We start from the raw sequence: 17,774 nt of genomic DNA, 5'->3' as shown, positions 1-17,774 counted from the left end.
AGGCAAGGAGAACATGGTCGATGACAAAGCTTCGGAATGAAGACACGACGTGAAGGCACTCAAGAGATGAAGATGATCGAGTTGCCGCTGACCATCATCAACACCACAAGGATCTCAAGCAATGAAGATAAAGTTTTTCACGAGCATAACTCAAGGGGGAGCTTATGTTAAGGGGGAGTTTGTCAACACACTTCCTACATGATACGGGTAGTTTGTTGATACACTTTCTACTTTCAAGACGTGAAGACTTTGAAGATCCTCCGACATTGAAGACTTGAAAGGACATCAGAGTCTTGAAGACACGAAGATCAAAGATGATCAAGATCGAGACGAATCTACAACCATCGAAGATTGAGACAAAGCTACAGCCAAGGGGGAGTTTGTTGGTGCACTTGTGTCTGTACATTGTCTGTATTCGGTCACGATGTAAACGATGTCCTTGTTAGTCATGTAAGTTTGACTAAGTCAACTGTCCTCCTAGTTTGACTTGGCCAAACAGTTAGGAATATGTTTGTAAAGTGTCTGAGTCGAAAGATGGGCCATCGAAGGATTATGTGTATCCTTCGATAGCTCGAAAGTTGTCCAACGAAGGATACTGTTGAACCTCGAAGGATATACCATCCTTCGAGGTAAATGTGGATCCTTCGAGGGCTTTGTGATCGACAGATGATCTTTCGGTCATTCTGCATGATCCTTCGACCAGACCTGCTGTGTATGGGTATAAATACCCATGCAGTGTGTTCAAGACAGACAGATGTACACAGACACATTTGAGAGATAGAGAGCATTTTGTCAACACACACACACACACACACACTAGAGAGTTTGCAAAACTGATTTGTAAACATTGAGCTTGTAACCGGAACCTTTCATTCGCATTAATACAAGTGGTGTTAATCGGTGAATCTTTGTGTGTTTTGTGTTTGTGCTTGTTTCATCCCGGTTTGCTCACTAGTTTGGATTCCGCACTTGCTAGTGGGTTAGTATAACAAGGTTAAGTTTGAACCTCATCCTCCGAGAGGGACCTACATAACCACGACCACCACCTCCTTTTATCAGCACCACCACAACCTCTCCTACACTACTCCGCAACAACCATCAACGCCACCACAACCTGTCTCTCTACACCCCCCACCCCCTCTATTGTGGTGGCGCTGATGATTGTTGGTGGTGGCTGTGAGGGTGATGTAGTGTAGAGGAGGTTGTGGTGGTGCTGATAGAAGGTGGTGGTCATAGTGGTTTGGAAGGAGACCGGTGGTCAGAGAGATGGAGTGGAGAGAGAGAAAAAGAAAAGTGTTCAGTAGCTTGTTTAAAGAGAGAAATATTAGAGGGCGAAAGAGATGAGTGTATATGTATATAGTATTTTAGGTTTTTTAAGTGTTTTTTAACTATTAGGGTGAAAATACAATTATATCCTTATGTGCTATGTGCCTAGCACATGATCTGATTTAAGACTAAAAAAAAACTAACCGGGTTAGGGCCAAAGAACATAACGTGTATGATTTTGAAACGTTAAGGACAAAACTCGTCAAATTTAAAGGCGAAGAACACCACCTACAATTTGGTACAAATATAAAGGACAAAACTAGTAATTTACTCTAATTTTAATCAGTTTACCTTCGTTACTTGCTGTGCCATTAATAAAACTGCTCGAACTTAAATCTAACTTCTCCAGATTAGGTAAATGACTTAATGCTGTCATACAAAACAAAACAAATATGTTATATGTAATACACAATATTTTCAGATTCCGGATGTACAGCTGGATAATCAAAACAACAGCAACAACACATAGTTTGTTGGGGTGCTTCTCTAACGGCGTCCTTTTCTTGGTTTTTATTAACTTGAATTGAAAACTGATAATAATTACAAGATCCTATATGCTATGTATAACTTAATATCCTTGGGGGAGGAAGCTATCTAATTTGAAAAAAAAATAAACAAAAAACAAAAAACTAGGAATCCTGATAATTCAAAATTCAAACAAACTAACTATTAAAACAATTATGCATGCTTATCGCTAAGCCATGCATACAACTCTAGGTTGAAGCTCTTCCCAGGAAAGTAGAGGAGTAAATGGGTGGGCCGGTACGTGATTACACAGGTCAGATAATTGGGAGATGTTACCATTGAGGAAGCGAATGACGGGTCAAGACAAGCGGTAAACGGTCATAGTTTGAAACCGTTTCTTGATGGTTACGAGAAAGTGGATGAACAAAAGGATTCGGCAAGCATTTTAGTAAGCATTCCGACTTATGAGACCAATTATAGGGCAAAAAACAATGTATAGTTTGTATATTTGTTGTGGTTTCGCTTGTTTATTTTCTAGTTTATTTCGAGTCGTACTAAACTTTGAGTGTGTAAGTAACAGACGCTATGTCTGAGTCATGAAGATTCTAGGTATGTTTTAGGCTTATGTGTATTCGAGACAATACACATCTATTGGGGGGGGTGTGGTAGGATTCGTTAAAACGAATCTAAGCTTTTTCTTTTATAAGTTATAAAACAAACAAAATACTTTAAGAATTTTTCTAGCCTAGGGTCCTTTTGTGTAAAGTTATTATTTTGATCCATATTTTCAAATGTAAGGCCTCCAAATCCAAGATCTCACTCAGCTAAAGCAACCAACAGGTGTGCGGAATCCACCTGATGATCAACCACTGCAGATGAAACACTAGAATGCAAGGAGTTGAGAGAAAAATCAAGAATACACTGAGTATTCTTGATGAAGATGAATGACGTCAGTCACACAAAGCAGCCGCCAGACAAAAGACAATGATTAGGGTTAGGTGCACAGAAATTCACACAAAAATCGTTACCTTGTCTATTCCATATAAAGTTATATATACAAGGTGAAACCCGGACTTTCAAGACTAACTAGAAAGCCCGGACAAAACATATAGCACAAAGCTCAGACCTTTTGCCTAGACAAAACTCAGACAAAAGCTACACATACAAAACTCTGACCTTAGTCCTATACACAAAACTCTGACTAAGAAAATCCTCCCAAAACTTGGACAAATTGTCCCTAGGAACATCTTGGGACTAATTTTGAGCATATGTACAATAAAGACCCTAATAAATTGGAAGACTTGCACTTATCACCAAAAGTGCATTAACAAACTCCCCCTTGATCAGTGCATGGTCTTCATTGAACTTGAGATCTTCAAACCCTCTTTGAAAAGCTGCTTCCTGCCCAGACCTTGTTCTTCACACAGAACTGAACCACCTTGATGAACTGGTCCGCAAGAACACGATCTTCTTCATTGTATTTTAGGGGCAGGCGCCGAAGCTTCTTCAAGTGTGATTCCCTTAGGTTTGCAAGCCAAATAAGATCCAGTATCTTAGCAATCTCCTCCGTCACTTTCTTCTCAGTAATCACGGCTTCCCCAGTCTTCCCATGGAGATACCAATAACCTATTTTATCGAACTTATCGAGATCGAACTTTCGCATAGGTATTTTATGAAGGCAACTCGATGGAGGGTAAACCACTTTCCATTCATCTTTACCAGTGAACTTATTTAGATATTTAACTCCTTGACCGACTGCTGGCTTGAACAGCTTCCACTTGCTCTCACGACTCTCAGCAACTAGATGAGGAATCAATCCTCCGATACTGGCAAGGTTTGTATGGTTGTTGAGATCGAGTTGAGCAATGTGATGAAGATCACGTGCTGGAAGAGTCTGAAGATCCTTAGCCCTAGGCCTGAAGTACTGAACCCCATCGGTCCTTTTGATCATTACCAAGCCATGCTGCTCGTCGAAATCCCAACTACGAATCTGTCCCGAGTACTCACCTTTTGTCGATAGGTATCTCTTCCTTTGCGTGTCATCAGGAAGATCCCTAAACCATCTGTGAGCTGCCACATTGACTTCTTCGGGAATTCGTATTGGGTTGAAGATTTCTTCAGGCATTTCAACGCCAAACACAAAGCTTCTGATAATATCGTTGTTGACTGGCAAGGACTCATACTCAATTGTCTTCCCTTTCGCAGTTTCAATAAAACTGAACTTGCCAGCCAAGTAGTCGTCTGTAAGCCAATCCTCAAACGTTTCCTCAACCACTTCTCCAGGTTCCAAAACTAATTCAGCAGCAGCCTCTACAGAGCCCTTATCTCCCCCTGCAGCTGTTCCTGAGGACTCCCCCTCAACATGAGCCGGAGTCGCAGCTTCAGGAGCACGTGCGCTCCTTGACTGCTCCCCCTGCTTCGACGCATTGGGATCCTTGTCCTTGTCAAGATCATCTCTGATTTTATTAAGTTCATCCATTTTGCACTTAGCCTGAACCTGAAAATCCGAAGCCGAACTCTCCCCTGAGCAGCAAGGAGTGATACGAGATCTGTCACAATCCCGAGAAGCCGATCCGTAGTACTAACCAAGGTCTGTTGTCGAGCAGACGTCGATGCCTCTTGAGCTATGAACTTACCCAACTGAAGACTTTGATCCTTGGTTAGACGAAAAAGCTGAGCCATCTGCTGGTCTCGTTCTGCATCCCTTTTCTTCAAGAGATCAATTTCATTCTGCAGCTTAGAAAACTGAGTCTTGTGTTGAACCATGACCTTGGCTGCATCCTGAAACTTGTCACGAACAAACTCTTGAAAGTTCTGCTTTTTACCTGAACTGGATGGTCTCGAAGCAGAAACTGTAGGAGATCTAGGAGCAGGAGCTCTTGAGCCAGACGGCTGTTCCCTGGATGGCCTAGGACCTGAGGATGGTATCACTGGAGGACGTGAAGAAACTTTCTTCAGTCGAACTGCTGGCGGACTTGAACCAAAAGCGATCTTTGGACCTGTCCTCCGTGTCTCTGGAGCTGGCAAATCAATAAGAGTACTAGGTTGCACTGGCAGAGAGGAACTTCCTGATAAGGCAAACAAATTTCCCGTACCCGTTTGAGATGCTAACGACTCAAATAGCGGTACTACAGGAATTGGAGACGACATAATCGGCGTTACCGGTTGAGAAGAGGTGACCACACTGGTAGCTTCCACAAAGGAAGGAAATGGAAGCGAGGAAGACAGTGACGGGAGAGCTATAGATAACTCCGTATTAAGAAGACCTCTTGAGTCTGATGGAGCAGAACTGGATGTAACCGTGACTGAAGCAACCATCGGACCAGAAGACTGAAGATCCGAAACAGCGACACGTTGTCGCTTATACGTCCTGAAGGGAACGGGTACACGAACCGCATTAGAAACAGGACGTCGACGGTCCTCATCATCATCATCATCATCAGAAGACGAGCTTAACGCAATTGAATTTAAATCATTTGCTTTGTTATTCCAGCTAGCTAAGCGAATACTCCAATCGGAAGAGGGACCGAAAGAAGCAACCTTCGCTCGAAATAACTCAAGCTTTTTTCTATTGGAGGGTGGAAGACGATTTTGAAGTTCTTTCATGACTAATCGAAGGTATTGTTTTTCGGATGGCATATCATCAATCGATTCATCCACAATAACTTCCTCCATAGGCCGTTTCCATTTGTCAACTGTACGGGAGGACGGACACGCAGCTAAAGCAGCATCAAGCTCTGATACCACTTGTAAGGCCTCCAAATCCAAGATCTCACTCAGCTAAAGCAACCAATAGGTGTACGGAATCCACCTGATAATCAACCACTGTAGATGAAACACTAGAATGCAAGGAGTTGAGAGAAAAATCAAGAATACACTGAGTATTCTTGATGAAGATGAATGACGTCACTCACACAAAGCAGCCGCCAGACAAAAGACAATGATTAGGGTTAGGTGCACAGAAATTCACACAGAAATCGTTACCTTGTCTATTCCATATAAAGTTATATATACAAGGTGAAACCCGGACTTTCAAGACTAACTAGAAAGCCCGGACAAAACATATAGCACAAAGCTCAGACCTTTTGCCTAGAGAAAACTCAGAAAAAAGCTACACATACAAAACTCTGACCTTAGTCCTATACCCAAAACTCTGACTAAGGAAATCCTCCCAAAACTTGGACAAATTGTCCCTAGGAACATCTTGGGACTAATTTTGAGCATATGTACAATAAAGACCCTAATAAATTGGAACACTTGCACTTATCACCAAAAGTGCATTAACATCAAAAAAACGGAGTCGATCTATCCTGGTTGGTCAACGACGTCCCAACTTCAAGTCGTTGACTTAATGGCGATTCCAAGCCATCCTAATCGTTTAATTGACCCGATTCAACCCTAACTATCCATTAAACCTGGCCCATATTGTCCGAAAGATCCTAAACCTTACCCGATTCACATCTGTTGGAAATTTGGTGAATGAATATTTAGTGAATTATAATTTAATGAAATTATAATTATTAATAAACTCTTTATATGATGAATTAAAGACTAAACTCTTAAGTAGAGTTTTAATGTCTTTTAATTTGAGTATTTATATCTCTAATTAAGTGAGGCTTTTCACCCATCCTTAACTCTTGTATAATAGGCTATGTGCCTCATTTAAGAGGAAGAACATCTAGAAAAATACAAGAGAAGACACAAGAAAATTACATGAATATATGGAAAGTTATTGAAAAGAAAAAAAATACTTGAAGACCCATGTATTAGGTACTTAGAGAGATATGTTTTCTCTATTCGATTTCACCACCGTCACATCTTTATTTGTTCCATAAGTTCAAACACTACAATTATCCGGTGTAACCTCAGGCGCGTGGCCATCTTCGGCAGTACAGACTATTTCGGCTGTTGTACCCTGGGAGACAGACGCGTCGTCTTTGGTAGAGGCGTGGAATCTGTTTTAAGGGAAGCGTGTTGAACACGTGCCTCAACCAAAATCGTCAACGTTTTAGTGTGCTCTTTGTTGCAGTGAGGGAGTATTTTTCAAGACTCAAGATGATGAATACTCGAGTCTAAGATGCTATCAAGTGCGCGTGAATGACCCACCAGCGATGCTTGAATCAAGATTGGTATATATAATTATATTTTTTTTCTTTTTATTTAGTTATTACAACCAGTATTGTACTATTATATTTCCTACGAATAATGAGAATCTCGTTATTATATATTTTGTAATTATCTTTTATAAAAGGTGAACCTAGTTCCTATAACATCCACCTGATCCAAATTTAATAAATCACGTCCACAAATTCCAAACTTTTTCACCTTTCATCATTTTCTTCTTCACAAACTCTCACAGCCCCTCTCATAATACTCTCAATGCTCCACCAAATCAAGTGATTCTTGGGTCACACTTGCTTAGTTTTTCAAGACAAACATAATCCCTAGCTTCATTTTTGCTAAATCTCACTTTTTTTTGAGAGGAATTAAGGCTCTAATTTCCAGGTTAAAGTGGGTGTTCTTCAAGTTTCTTTGAATTGCGTTCTTGTTGAATTTTTAAGCTTTCAAACACTCAAAGGAATAATTTTTACTCGTTTTAAGCATTGTGATTACATGATTTATAGGTTTTTTTGAACTTGTTTATTTGAATATTAGATTGAATCCATGAACTTGTTTTAATCATAATTGAATTTGAAACTTGCTTGATGGGATTGAGCATTGAACAAGTGTGGGGATGCATCCATGCACACTTGTTTTGATGAGCAGGCATGGAATGGATGTTGAAAGTATGATAAACATGATACTTTTTCCATGAAGTTTACGTTTTTGGGTAAAAGAAGTTAGCACTTGTTAAAAGTATAAACTGTTGTTCTAATTTCCATGTAATATGTAAACTTTCAACATTTCATTTTATGCCTAGGCTATGAGTTTGATTATTGATTGATTGTGTTTTATTTACATTTGTTTGTGGTTTTATATTTGATGTGCATAAATACAGGCGTAAAACCAACCCTTTCTCGGTACTAATGTTGGAAAAAGCCTATTTTTTTGTTTCTTTTTTATTTTCAAGGGTCAAAAAAGCTTAAACGCATAAAAGAAGCAAATTAACAGCAAAAACCAAAATAAATACAAAGAAAGAGGATTGACACGACTCGCCAAGCCCCCATCTACATCCAAACCAACAAAATAACGAAAACAGAAGCCCTGGCACAGGGTCACGCCCACCAGGCATGGGTCGCGCCCAATCAAGATTTTCTGCAGAAGAAAGGACAGCAGCAAAAGACAAAACAGACAAACCAACACGTGGTTGTGCTAAGGAGACACGGGGCATGGTCAACTCTAAGATTCGCAGAATTTGAGATAGTACAGCAAGTATAGTGGCCATGGGCCATGCCGTTGACACACGGGGTCGTGTTAGTACAAGACCTGACATTGCAGTTAATGAGGAAGAGAGAAAAAGATGGCCACGGGGCCGTGCTGGGAGGGCACGGGGCCGTGTTGATCGCCTGACTTCAGCTATAAATAGGAGTGCTTGGTTCCAATCCAATCCATCCCTTGGCAAACCACGTCTCTCTCACTTGCCACCACTCCACCACCACTACAACACCATCACACACCACCATCATCCATCTTCCATTATTTAGAGTGGTAGTCTCGGGATCCAAGATCGATCGTAAGAGTTCTTGTTAAACAAAGGTCATGCTTGGCTAAACTCTTACATCACTTGGTGAAGACAAATCTTTTATGTATTATATTTTGATTTCCAACTTTGGCTCCTTTTTATTTGGGTATGCATTAATAAAGTTAATAACTAGTTTTCTATATTGAAGGAGAATTTATTTAACCATTCTTCATGTTTTGTTGATTCACTCATTCGTGTCTTTACGGTCTATATAAAGCACGTTATCTGCCTGGAAGGGGGTTAGAAGGGTGGTTGGGTAATTCTATGTCTCGTTCAGTGTATAGATCCTGCGAGAACCTGGTTCAAGCTTAGTAAGACTTCACGAGTGGGCGGTAAAAGATGGTGGAATATGCATGTGAGTGGCATGTGCATGGCCTTAGTGTAACTTAGCACTGACGCCATATGTCAACACCAAAGGCAGCCATGAAGAAGGAGATCGAGGGATTTGCTGAAAAGGGTGGTGAAAGTTCAGGAATTGACTACAAGGCATTAAATTGAGCTAAACAACGTGAAGAAGAGGATGGAAGCAGATAGGCTTCAGTTAAAGGCTGATAGGGATGCTCTTAATGTTCAGCAAAAGGCCTTCTTGGATGAGAAGGAAGGCTTGAAGGCTTCCTTGTCCCAAGCTACTAGTGACAACCAATGGTTGATTGAGCATGGGTTTCAGCCGATGGTTACCAACCTTCTCCATTCAACTGAATTTCATTCTGCTCTTGGTGATGTTTACACGAAGCTCCTCAATCATGGCAAGCATCTGGGTTTTGTTGCTGGTTATAAGGCCCATGAGTCTTGTCACCCTCAAGAACAATCTGCTTTTTATCAACCTCAAGCCTCGGCCATTTTCAAGGAAGCTGTTCTTAACATGGAGGGCCTAACTTATCCGTATGTTGGTGAGGTTTCATCTTGCTTTGGTAAACCTATTTCTGTGTTGTAGGACTTGAAACCCTTTGGCCTTAATGAGGCAGTTTGTGCTGAAGTGTTGAAGTACTTATCTAAGAAGCGTTCCCACTGTGGAGATAGTGAGGATACCTTTTCTGATATTGCTGAGGGTTCAATGGAAGCAAGCATTGAAGGCTCCGAGGTTGCATGCGATGATGGGGCAGGAAGAAAAAGAATGCCAAAAAAGGCAAGAAGGCTAAGACTGTTGAGGCTGAGGCTTCTAAGTTTGTTTCTGACGTTTGAAGAATCTATTCGTAGCTATCTTAGCACTTTAAAACAATATTATGTGTGTTTTTACGTTATGGCAACCGTTTAAGTCCCTGGTTGGTTAAAGCCTTGATGGCTTCTTTGAACAATGCTCTATGTTTTATGTTCTTGTGTGGCCTTTGATACTCTAACTTAGATTATGCTATGTTATGCTTGACTTGTTATGCTTTGTTATATTTTTCATTGTTGTTTTGTATATTCCCTTGTGCTTTTATTTGCTTTGTTTTCTTTGTTGATGATGTGTTTACCTTATGTTATTTATACCTTAAAGGGTTTAGTGCTACAGTCACTTATCCTTAAGATATTTTTAACAAGAAGATATCACACCTATCCCATTTATGACTTTACTTCTTCTGATTTTGGTTCGTAAGCCTATGCTAAGGCTTAAGGAACATTTGGTGTAGGCTGTTCAAATCTGTCTATGAGACATATTTTTTGAAAAAATTTTCTAAGTCTCATGGAGTTGTATTGATTTAGGAACTCACCCCTTATATAGGTCCATTTAACCCTTGAACCTATTGAGCGATGTGGTCTGGGAGCTCATCCCCTTACATGACCCTTGTCATGGAGTTTTCTGCTAGGTTCTCAACCTAAATATAGGATAGAAAGACAAGTTTTGATAATAACTTCATCATTCATTTATCAAAGTGTGTGGGTTACAAAAGGAACAAAACAACACTTTGCTATATTTTTCTAATACATTTGTTTAGACATGGTACCTTTTGAGGTTTTTACCATTCCAATGTCGGGGAAGCTTTTTGCGTTGTGGGTCTGCCAGCTTGTAGGATCCTCCTTTGTGGGCTTCAAGGATGGTGTACGGCCCTTCCCACTTAGGGCCAAGCTTCCTTGGCTTTCTTTTTTGTTGGCCTCGTTGTTTCGAAGAACGAGATCACCGGGCCTGAATCATTCGTATTCTACTTGTGCACTGTAGTAAGATTCCATTTTTTGCTTGTATTTCGCTTCTTGTATGGCTGCTTAGTCTCAGGCTTCTTCAAGGAGTTCCAAGTTCAACAAAAATCGTCTCTTGCTTGTTTGATTCTAGATCAATGTTGAACGTCCTCTTTGTTGTAACTCCTATTTCTGTCGGGATTACAACTTCTTATCCAAACTAGGCTGTATGGTGTTTTCTTGTGACTTGTTTTTTTGGTTGTTCTAATTTCCCATAACACATTAGGAAGTTATTCGAGCCAATTGTTGTCATGCCTTCCTAAACGAGCTTTAATGTCTTCAACAATGTTACAGTTTGTCCTTTCAACTTTTCCATTGGACTGTGGGTAAGCCACCGAGCTAAACACTTGTGTTATTCTGAACTCCTTGCACCAGGAGCTAAAAGGCTTCTCGGCAAATTGCTTCCCGTTGTCCGTGACCAACACTCCTGGCAGCCCAAATCGACAGATAATGTTTTCCGAAATGAAATCGATGACTTGTTTTCTTGATATCTTTGCCAATGGCTTCACTTCTTGCCACTTAGTGAAGTAGTCCACAGCAATAGTAGAAACTTGACTCCTCCTTTGGCCTGTGGGAATGAACCAACGACGCCCATTCCCCACTTATGGAATGGCCAGGCCGATGAGATAGGAACCAAGTCATGTTTTGGGCTTTGGGCACTGGAGCATTTATTTGACAAGCTTCACACTTTTTCAGCTGTTCGGTTGTATCTCGATGCATGGTGGACCCAAAATATCCGAGATTCATCAACTTGGAAACCACTGATCTAGGGCCGTAGTGAGCCCCACATATCCCTTCATGAACTTTCTTGATCAGATATTGGCTTTGCTCTAGGCCAACACATCGAAGCAATGGTGCAAGGTATCCCTTTTTGTAGAGGATATCTTTTTGCAACACGTATTGTCTTGATTTGATCCGAAACCTTTTAGCTTCTGTCTGATCACTTGGCATCTCACCATTTGTAAGAAACTTGAGTAAGGGGGTCATCCAACTCGGCCCTTCCTCAGTAATCACATCTTGTACCTTGAGTTCTTGAATAGACGATGTCTTCAGCACTTCAACCAACACTTTTTTGGTGAGATGGGCAAAGGTAAGTGAAGCAAGCTTGCATAGTGCATCACTTTCTTGTTTTATGACCTTAGGACTTGTTTGATGGTGCATGTTTCAAATGTGCCCATGAGTTCCTTTGACTTTTCACGATACTTCTTCATGTTGGGTTCTTTAGCTATGTAGCTGTCGTTTACTTGACTTGAAACAAGTAAAGAGTCCGTGAAGACTTGAAGCTTTTTGACGTCCATCTTTTTGGTTAGCTTGAGTCCTGCAATCAGTGCTTCGTACTCGGCTTCATTGTTGGTTGTCTGAAATTCAAGCCAGGGAGCATATGTGAATTCCAATTCATGAGGATTGATTAGGATTAGCCCTGCTCCTGACCCTTCAAGGCTGGAAGCTCCATCAGTAAAAAGCTTCCAGGTATCAGGGTCAGAAGGTTTAGTGGAGGCTTTGTTAACTTCCGTTATTGTTTCCTTTGGAATTTCCAAAATGAAGTCAACCAAAATTTGAACCTTCACAGCTTTTCTTGGAACGTAGGTGATGTTGTGTTCACCTAGTTCCATTGCCCATTTGGCTAGACGTCTGGAGGTTTCAGGTTTTTCATGCACATTTTTAATTGGTTGGTCAGTGACCACTTGTATAGGATGTGCTTGAAAATACCTTCGAAGACTTCTGGCTGTTTTCACTAACGCAAGAGCAAGCTTTTTCAACGGGGATACTTGGTCTCTGCCAACTTTAAAGTTTTATTGAAGAAGTAAACTGGTACCCGAGCCTTGTTTCTTTTGATGGTCTGGACCGCACTGATTGCTTCCTCAGCAACTGAGAGGTAGATAGAGATTAGTTCCCAAGTCTCATGAGCAGCAATGTCTGGCATTGAATCTAACTACTGCTTCATTTGGTTAAAGGCTTCTTCAGCTTCCTCAGTCCATCTGAAGTCGTTCTTGTCTGTACTCCGTTGAAGGGTTTTGGAAAAAAAAAGGAAGAGACTTCTCAGCTAGCTTGAACGTCAAACGCTTTAAGGATGCAAGAACTTGCCCTCTTCAAAACGAAATGAACACTTTACTGGGTTAAGCTTCATATTGATCTTTCTGATATTTCGAAACGTTTTCTTGTATATCATCGAGCATTTGGCCCTCAGTTTTGCTCTTAATCACCAAGTCATCCACATAAGCTTCCATGTTCTTGCCTATTTGTTAGGCAAATTCTTTATCTACGAAGCGTTTGTAGGTTGCCCCTGCGTTATTCAAGCCATGATGCATTTTTTGGTAGCAAAAAATAACCTTGTCGGTATGGAAGGCTGTCATTTCTTCATCATCTTTCTTCATTTGGATTTGATGATAGCCTTTATAAGCATCGAGAAAGCATTTGAAGGGGAAGCCTGTGAGCGAATCGACTTTTAGATCAATACAGGAAGAGGATAACAATCCTTTGGACAAGCTTTATTCAAGTCTTTGAAATCGATGAACATTCTCCAGAATCCATCAGGGTTTCTGACTATCACGGGGTTGGCTATCCAAGAATGATATTTAACCTCTCGGAGAATGCCAGCTTGTACAAGCCCTTCACCTCTTTGCATGCTGCCAGGCTTCTATCTGGGACTAAACTCCTTTTCTGCTGAACAATAGGTTTCACATTGGGTGGGATTTTGAGCTCGTGCTTGGCGATATCTCGAGGGATACCAGTCATGTCTTTGAGAAACCATGCAAAGATGTCCATATAGTGTAACATCAACTTCTTGAGGTATGAGAGAGTGTCTTCGGTGAGGTTGGTGCTACCCTTATCCTTTGTTGGGGATACTTAGGGTTAATGATCCAACCTTGCTCTTCCTCTTCATTTTTTGTTGAGTTTTCCCTTCAACCAGGAAGGCTTCCTGGGTAGGTTGAAGGATTGCAATTCCTCTTTCGGTTGGGAACTTGACTACAACTTGACCAACTAAAACAGCCATACCAAACTCACTCTACTTTGGCCTTCCTATGATAACATCATAGTTGGAAAGCATGTTGATCACCACAAAGGTGAGTGGTTTATTCCTTTCCATCTTCCCTTCTCTGAAGAAAATATCAAGTGTTAGTTGGCCTAAAGGCTTGATGGGGATGTCAGCAATACCTTTAATTGAGAACTCAGCTGGTTGAAGTCTTGAACGTTCATCGTTGCTGAGCCGGTTGAAACACTTCTCGAACATTATCTCAGTTGCTGCACCTGTATCAATGTAAGCATTAATTTTTTTGATGGTTACCATAGTGGCTTCATCCACCAAAGGATTCGAGAGAAGGCCCTTGTAATGCTCCGCATTTTTCCGCACTTCTTGTTTTAGCAAGTCATGTTGTACTTTCCATATTTAGACACTTATACTCTCTTTGTAATCTACTTTCGTTTCATTTGTAATTCGAGACTATTGGTCATAATGAAAACGAAACTATTTTATTCATGTTTGTGTTAGACTTATGTGCAATGTTCACGTTTGAACGATATATTATCATAGACTCCCGATTCGTTATTACGCTCAATGCTCGTTAAACAAGTTGAAACTCGTAAAATAGTGAAACTTGAAAGTTTCGTGAAATGAATAATCGTTTAAAGATTTTTATTCATTATAAATAATTATTCAAATTAATTAAATTAATTTTGGCTATTTAAAAAGTTTATTTTTTTATAGTAATCTAGTTAGACTCGTTAGATTTTAAAGTTAGTAAACTAACCTAGTTAGTTTAAACTATATAGTTCTTTTTTTTAATAAAACATAACTTGATTAGTTTAAGTTAAGGGGTTATTTGAGTAAATAACTTAAACTTCAACTAGAGGGACTGTTTTGTAATATTCTAAAAGCATATATACTTGTAGGGACTATTTGTGTCATTCCTGGAAGTTTCATGTGCTGAAACAAAAAGTAAGTAATTCAAAAAAATAGATGTTGACTACGGGACTCGAACCCGGGTCACTCAACTCACACATGCAAGTGTTAACCAACTGAGCTGCGCCTTCCTTTCAAACATAACCCGGCCCAAAATTGATTTAAGCACTCATTTAAACTACCAGATCAGCGTAAACAACCTTGAACAGACGCGAATTTAGGCGCGATTTTTGTGTTTTTCTTATGTTTAAACTCACTTTTAACATTAATTAACCATCTACCAACTAACCTAAACCCTCTCCTATAAATACACACCCCTTCCAAGCATTTTTACACTTTCACAACTCTCTACAACTCACAAATTCATTCTCAAATCAGTTGCAAATCTGCATTTTCGGATAGATTCATACTCTTGCACTAAAGTGAGTATAACTTGCTCATTTCTCAACGAAATTACTTGATTCTTCTTCCTACTTGCTTGGATAATCATGGGGTTCGATTCCTTGACTTCTCCTTGGAGAAACCAGACCTGGAATTGCCCTGAAATGGTCCATAAACTTTCTGTTTTGTTTTAAGTTCTTCAAAAGCTTGTTTAAACTTATCCAACTTGTGTCTAACACATCTCATACCTATGTCCCAATGCTTACAACGTATCTCATGGTTCGTTAAGCTTAAAAACAAGGTTGAGACACTTGAAATCAGAGGATTAAACCTCATAACTTTCTGTTTTGATTAGGGTATTTTACCCACAAGTCATGTTCGAGCTTAGATCTTGATGTAGAGTGATTGTGGAACAACTTGGGTTGCTCCAACATAAAATCCTCACATGATTTGATGATTTCTCTTAGTTTAGATTATTTACATCCTTGTATTAATCCTAGTTCTTGACCCTCCTTGGTTGTCTTTACATCAAGTGAAGTGGTGAACGTTCAAGGGGTTCCTAAATGGAAGCTTGTCTTCCTACCCCAAACATGACATCCATGTTAACTCGAGGTGCCTAAACGAAGATCCTAATCTTCTACCTCCTACATGAATTATTGGACTAAATAATACGTAATACTTAACCTAAATATATATACTCCATTCGAACCTTTAATGTTAAACTTGTGTTTATATGTTAAAGTAGTAGGATATCATCTAAGACCTAAAATCTCGATATGATTCTAATGGGTGTACTACCCATGAAATACAATATAACCCTAGTGGTTACATAGTGTTATATAAGAGTTAAAAGTTGAAGATGATTATTTTTAATATCATACTTTATGTTACGTTAAACTCCAAATTCTTAATCTTCCGTAAACGCCAAACTCACACACCTACATTTCCTCGTGTAGAAGGACTAGGTGCTCCAAGCTAAATCATCCACCAAACTTACTCTCGGACCTTCAAGTCAAGACTTGTAAACCGTGAGTATACTCGATCCCTTTTTCCCCTTTACACTTTGGGATGCAACATGTATATCTATTCAAAACAACTTTTATGCTTAAACAAAACATACTCTATCTATGAACGTGACATGAAACTATTGTGAATATTTGCTATGCTTGTATGCTCTATGAACGCTTTGGAACGTTATATGCTCATTAACTTTGCTAGCCCACCTTAACAATTATAGCGCTATAGGATTGACGCCCCGCCCGTTATTCTTTTGGGTATTGTTAAGTTAAACTTTACCATCCCGCTAAACTTTTGGGATTAGGCTTGTTATGCGTTGTATTCTTGGGTTTGATCATATTGTACGCCAAAAATTGCATTGCTAGTAAATTTATTCATTATGTAACATGTTGGATATGAGTTTTTATTCTATTATGCTATGTAAATAAACTTGTATACTCGCCTTTGCTTTTGCATTGAACTCTATTTTAATACATGTTGCAGGTTAATTGATGAAGTATGGACATGATGAAATGAGATTTAGGGTGGACTAGATACACACCTAGATTAATCTATCTTTTATTGTTATGTTACAATTTGAAACAATGTTGTTATTTCTATTTGAATCTTGTATGACAATTTAGTATTGCAATGAAATTTGAATTTAATTAAATATTGTCACATAGTGTTATGAAGTCTCTAGCAATCTATACACACTTCGTCTCATCCTGATGTTTCCGCCATCGGTTGGGGTGTGACAGCCCTTTTCCGATGGTGGGAAGCATACACATTGAAGCTTCCAAGCCTCCAAGCTTGGCCGCTTGTGGGAACTTTTTCCATCAAGGTTTACCATGTTCACCTCTTTACCTTTTCCATCAGCCATTTTGTCCTTTACCCCTTTGACAAAGCGGGCAAGTTCTCCAAACTTAACGGCTTTCTCAATCCTTTTCTTGAGCTGAAATAGTTGTTGGTGTGATGGCCTTTTTCCTCATGAAATTCACAAAATTGAGTGGAGTTTCCATTCCTTTGTCTCTTAGGCAAAGGCCGGGGCAGTTAGAAGCAATGTTTTACCTCTTCAGTGGCAAGGATTTCTTGTGGGATTTTGGTTAAGGCTGTGAAGTTCACATTCTTTTCCCTGCTTGAAGGGTTCCTACCTTCAGACCTTCGTAGATCTGAGTTCCTGGAACGTTTATCATAAGAACCATAGTTGTTTTTTTTTCTATTGGGGTTGTTACTTCTCCAGCTAGGACCCCTTTTTATTTGTTCCATGATATCGACAACTTCCTCCCTCCGGATGTGAGCTTCGGCCCTTTGATGGGCCTTTTCAAGGGTCTTGGACAGACACTTGTTAAACTCCCTAGTGAGATACTTGGAGGTAATTGCATTCATGAAGCATGCAAACCTCATCTTTTCGTCAGCACCTACGTACGTTAACCCTTCTTTTTTGTATCTTTTGATGAAATCTCTAAGGCTTTCATCATCCCTTTGATTGATCTGGAAAATCATTGTTGCATCTTCGATGTACCTCCTTTGCTACGAAAAGCTCGCCAACAAACCTTTGCTTAGATCTTCGAAGGTTCGAATGCTTTTGTCAGGCAAGTCATTGAACCAAATTCGGGCAGACCCTACAAGGGTTTGCATAAACATAAGGCAGCATTCGGCGTTGGACCACTTTTCAATCCTTGCAGCCCCGGTAAAGATTTGGAGGTGGTATTCAGGATCTTCGGTTCCGTCATACGTTCTTATGTGAGATGGCATCTTAATCCGGGTTTGGAAATCATAGTCGGCAATTTGTTCAGAAAAACCGGACAAATTGCTTGGCTTGTAGGGTTTTGCAAGATCTTCTTCTGCTCTTAAGGCCGTATTGTT

General features: G+C 39.9%; 1 protein-coding gene across 3 annotated transcripts in view; it reads right to left on the bottom strand.

The window, feature by feature from the left end:
* Positions 1-17,774, bottom strand: part of LOC110935701 (receptor-like protein 13) — a 56,047-nt gene that overhangs the window by 21,948 nt on the left and 16,325 nt on the right. For 2 of the 3 annotated variants that reach the window (XM_035989731.1, XM_035989732.1), the window contains one exon: positions 1,618-1,695. The exons of the other annotated variant lie outside the window; for it this stretch is intronic. In XM_035989731.1, coding sequence (XP_035845624.1) covers positions 1,618-1,695 — 78 coding nt within the window. The remainder of the gene's footprint in view (positions 1-1,617; positions 1,696-17,774) is intronic. 3 annotated transcript variants of the gene reach the window in all.

The sequence above is a fragment of the Helianthus annuus genome, chromosome 4, assembly GCF_002127325.2.
Source record: "Helianthus annuus cultivar XRQ/B chromosome 4, HanXRQr2.0-SUNRISE, whole genome shotgun sequence".
In the NCBI taxonomy this organism is placed as follows: Eukaryota; Viridiplantae; Streptophyta; class Magnoliopsida; order Asterales; family Asteraceae; genus Helianthus; species Helianthus annuus.
This window is presented reverse-complemented; position numbering and strand designations above follow the sequence as displayed.